This window comes from Dreissena polymorpha, chromosome 11 (genome assembly GCF_020536995.1).
Source record: "Dreissena polymorpha isolate Duluth1 chromosome 11, UMN_Dpol_1.0, whole genome shotgun sequence".
Taxonomy (NCBI): domain Eukaryota; kingdom Metazoa; phylum Mollusca; class Bivalvia; order Myida; family Dreissenidae; genus Dreissena; species Dreissena polymorpha.
Genome location: NC_068365.1, coordinates 21,505,005 through 21,509,155, shown reverse-complemented (window position 1 = coordinate 21,509,155; position 4,151 = coordinate 21,505,005). Strand labels below are relative to the sequence as shown.

Genomic DNA, 4,151 nt, shown 5'->3' with positions numbered 1-4,151 from the left:
ACTCGTTGTAATTTCATACCATATTTTATTAAACTCGTCCAGGAAATTCGTAAGTAAGCTCGCCAAAGGCTCGCTTACTCACAAAATTCCTGAACCCGTTTAATAAAATATGGTATGATATGACAACTCGTGCCAGATCCTATATATATGCCCTTAGAAATGCAGGTTCTTTCAAATGATATTATTTTTCTCGACAGAGAAATGGATGGAAAGAAACCCCGTGTGTGTATTATCGGTATGGCGGCTCTGTATCAGATGAAGCTTAACGTCGCAGACCAAATCAATGTGGAATGCTATGAGAAACAAGAGACCTCGGGAGGCTTGTGGAATTACACTTGGAGAACAGGTATGCCATACGACGATGGTGTACTTTGGTTTTAATTTCGTTGGAACCTTATTTCCATGATTTGCAATTTAAAAACATTAAATAAAGGGTTGCAATATGATCAACGAATTATAGATCCAACGGACTTCTTAGCTTTGACTCACGTGGTGTTAACACCACGTAAATCAAAGCACAGTAGTTCGTTGAATATTAAATTCGTTGATAGCCCACCTACGAAACCCTCGAAAATTAATGTCAAACGAATACTAATGGTTTAACAGTATTTGGCAGCATTAGATCGACACATAATACATGTCTAAAGGTGTTCCTAATGCCCGATATATAGGGTTAGGGAAGGTCCTAGAAAGGTTGGAAAAATGTGCTCATTGTAATTGATTGATAGTTTCAGCTAATTCATTCTACATCGATTGTGAAACAAGTTCTATCAAATTATAGTTATCACCCCCGATTTCGATTCCTGGATACATAGCCAGTACTAGCGGCGAGTGTGGATTACATTAATGCAAGCATCGCAAGGTAGACCCCGCTCATCACGGGATTCGGGCCTTCGTGTCCCGATCATGTGATACACGTGTGTGTGAACCCGGCCTATCACACCATCCTGATAATTACGAACCAGTCGTTATTAACATCCTAATAATGACGAACCAGTCGTAATATACATTGGTAATATTTTAACTAATTTGTCCCTGTTTCAATTTGCAGCAGACGACTAAGTTTTGGTAAATTGAAAACATCATTTTCAAGTGTGCTGTTTTATTCATCATAAGCACTTGAAAACCTAGTGACAAAAGAGAAATTGCTCATCATGAGTAATTTCTCATTTTGTAAGTGGGTTTTTAAATTTCTTCTGCTGCAAGACGCAAAATTGCGTCTGCATACATCCAAGAGTTAAGGTAATCAGGCCATTATCAATTGGACATCCTATGTCGAATCTCATCATTCTGGAAACGTTCGATTCATACAGAATTTCGAGAACAGAAAACTATTAAACAATCTTCATGACGACGTCATCAATCGGCTATTCAGTATTTACGCAGTTACACGCACGAGACAATGACTGGCCGCGAGACAATACGAAATTAAAAGAAACACAAATCCTGAGATCTCTATGAAAAACTGAGGGTTGAAATAATTCAACTGGAGATCATTGAGACAAAAGGAGAATGTGATCATTATAATAATCCTTTCGTCTTAATGTTGTAAAATGTCTTCTGGCGTCCGAAGGTGATTGTATTAGGTAAATGGTTTTAAGCATGCATTTCGTTTCAGGGACGGATTTATATGGGGAACACGTACACTCAAGTATGTACACAAATCTGTGGCTGGCCGGACCGAAAGAGGGAAATGAATATATGGACTATTCCTACAAAGATCACTTCGGAAAACTGCTGCCTTCCTACGTACCACGTGAAATAGCTCTGCAATATGTCAATGGTAAGGATTAATTTTGGATTTCGATTGGAATTGATTTTACGCCTTTATCTTTTCAAATATATCACGGCGAATATCACGGCGATCAGTGGACCTATCCATACTCCTGGCATTTCCTCACCTGAAATGTGCAATATTCCTTCAAACAATACTTGTACACTGGTGAGAGACGAATAAACGTCTTAAAGACTATTGATCGAGCCAGGATTCAAACTCAAGACCAATGTATTCTAAGTAGGAAATTGTAAGGATAGCGGGTAATCTAGAGGAAGCAAGAAACATTGAAAGAGAGCTTCTCAAACTCGTTTCGTCATTTGTTCTAAATAACATTTTAGTATTTTTCCTTATGTCTAATGCAGCTATGTTATTAAAGAGCAGAAAGTATGGAACAAATACATAAATACTTTGTTGAAGTTGTTTTTAATTTATGTTTTCATAATCTGGTTTCAATGGTCATAACCTATGTCAGTGGTATTTTTAATAACAATTGCGATCAAAACATCTTATGTTTATGTTTTAATTATTCTAGTTAGTTAAATTGAGTTTTTAGTATATATTGCCAAAAAAATCATGTTTGATTAATATTTTTTCTTTCAAAAAGTACTATCTTTTCATTTCATTTTCGCACCAAAAAAGGTTTCAGCCAGGAATTTGTTCGACGGTCGCTTTGAAAACAATGAGTAACCTAAATCACCTTCTTAAAAAAGTCAGGTGAATTTGCGTTCTTCTGGCTACAGGTCGATTAACCAAAGGCAAATGCGGCGACATGAAGTCCCTCGTTCATTTTCGGCATGTCGTCACAAGTGTCGAATACGACAATGATGCAGACCACTTTACGGTATGGATTCGAGATCTTCCCGGTAACAAAGACAATAAGGAAATATTTTCCCACGTGGTGGTGGCTTCAGGGGCATTTTATGTTCCAAACAGTCCAAGTTTTGAAGGCATTTGCTCGTTCCCCGGTCGTAACATTCACTCTTATGATTTCAGAGAAGCTAGGGAATTCGCAGAACAAACCGTTCTCATCGTTGGTTCTTCTTTTTCGGCGTCGGAAATCGCCGTTCAGTTAATAAGATTCGGAGCAAAACACGTGATCGTTACATACAGGCAACATCCGGTAAATTTCAAGGGAACCAGAAGTATCGAGGAGCGGCCATTGTTACAAAGGATCGACAACAACACCATCCATTTTAAAGACGGTACCAGCGCCGATGTGGACGCGATAATTCTGTGTACGGGCTACCTTTACCATTATCCGTATCTTAAAGGAGGCCTGAAGTTCGATACAGGTGTTCCCGTTTGTGTGATGCCAAATAAGATGTACAAAGGAACCGTGTACACACAAGGCGGCAACAATAAACTGTTGTTTATTGGACCATTTGAATCTTATGTAAGCTTTTCCTTGTTTGACGTCCAAGCCAGATGGGTCTACAAGTACATACTGGGACAATTGCCAAACGAACCATCAACGCGAGAGGAGATGATGAAATCTGTTTGTGAATGGCAAGGCAGATTTGCAACACTCGACTCGATATTTGCAAAGATTACATTTCAGAAAGACATGTTGATAATGCTTGCTAAAGATGTGGGCTATCCGACAGAATATGTAGAGAGAACGTTTGCAGTTGTCTTCCAATGCGTCTCTGACCGCATGGAGAACACATGGACTTACAGAAGTAAAGCCTACCGGACTGTTTTTACAGATGAACAGTCACCGGCTCCGGAAGTAAGATGGGATGAGTCGATGGATGACGATAAATTGGTCAAACAATATACGGATTAATTAGGTACTTTTATCAAAACTCGCTTCTGTAACTTGTTCTAAGGTAAATAAAGTAACTGATTTTTTTACAAGCTTGTGTAACTTCCATTAGAACATGTTTTATCTCAATGCAACTCTATATTTAGTATACATTTTATGTAATGAAAGTGTGTAGAATGAACTATTGTTTTGAATGACGAATCAGTGTTGCTTATGTTTTTTTTTAAATAAATATATACCTGTAATACATATATATATATATGTGTGACATTACCATTTGTTCTGTGGTTCATACGATAATTCAATTTCTTGAGATATGTTTTGTTGAGAAACAACCATACCATAGCAAATGGATGTTTTCATCACGATTGACTTTTCACCTTTCCGCCACAAGTTTCTGGGAAAATGAAAAGGGTTAACAAATTAACAAACAATCACGAGCTTAAACGAGTCAATTGCAAACGATTCTAGAAATTATTGTCAAGATGAGCAGTTCCTCCGTTTCCCAAAAATGATGTCTACCCTACCCAAAATGAATTTCTTCATATTCTATTTTCAATTGATGTTTGCAACCTCAATATATAAGGGACAGTTCAAAATGGTCGTTTT

At 37.7% G+C, this 4,151-nt stretch overlaps 1 protein-coding gene across 1 annotated transcript; it reads left to right on the top strand.

Annotated features, from left to right (window-relative positions):
* Nucleotides 1-239: 239 nt before the first annotated feature.
* On the top strand, nucleotides 240-3,815 carry LOC127850297 (uncharacterized). The gene is made up of 3 exons (XM_052383238.1): nucleotides 240-346; nucleotides 1,619-1,783; nucleotides 2,518-3,815. Exons 1-3 carry the CDS (start codon nucleotides 256-258, stop codon nucleotides 3,561-3,563), a joined length of 1,302 nt encoding a protein of 433 aa, XP_052239198.1. The 5' UTR covers nucleotides 240-255; the 3' UTR covers nucleotides 3,564-3,815.
* Nucleotides 3,816-4,151: the final 336 nt, after the last annotated feature.

Bases quoted from the DNA above. Each gene is read 5' to 3' on its own strand.
- LOC127850297 (XM_052383238.1), top strand. From the start codon at position 256: ATGAAGCTTAACGTCGCAGACCAAATCAATGTGGAATGCTATGAGAAA. The intron at 347-1,618 runs GTATGCCATACG...ATTTCGTTTCAG, and splicing joins GAATTACACTTGGAGAACAG to GGACGGATTTATATGGGGAA. The intron at 1,784-2,517 runs GTAAGGATTAAT...TTCTGGCTACAG, and splicing joins AGCTCTGCAATATGTCAATG to GTCGATTAACCAAAGGCAAA.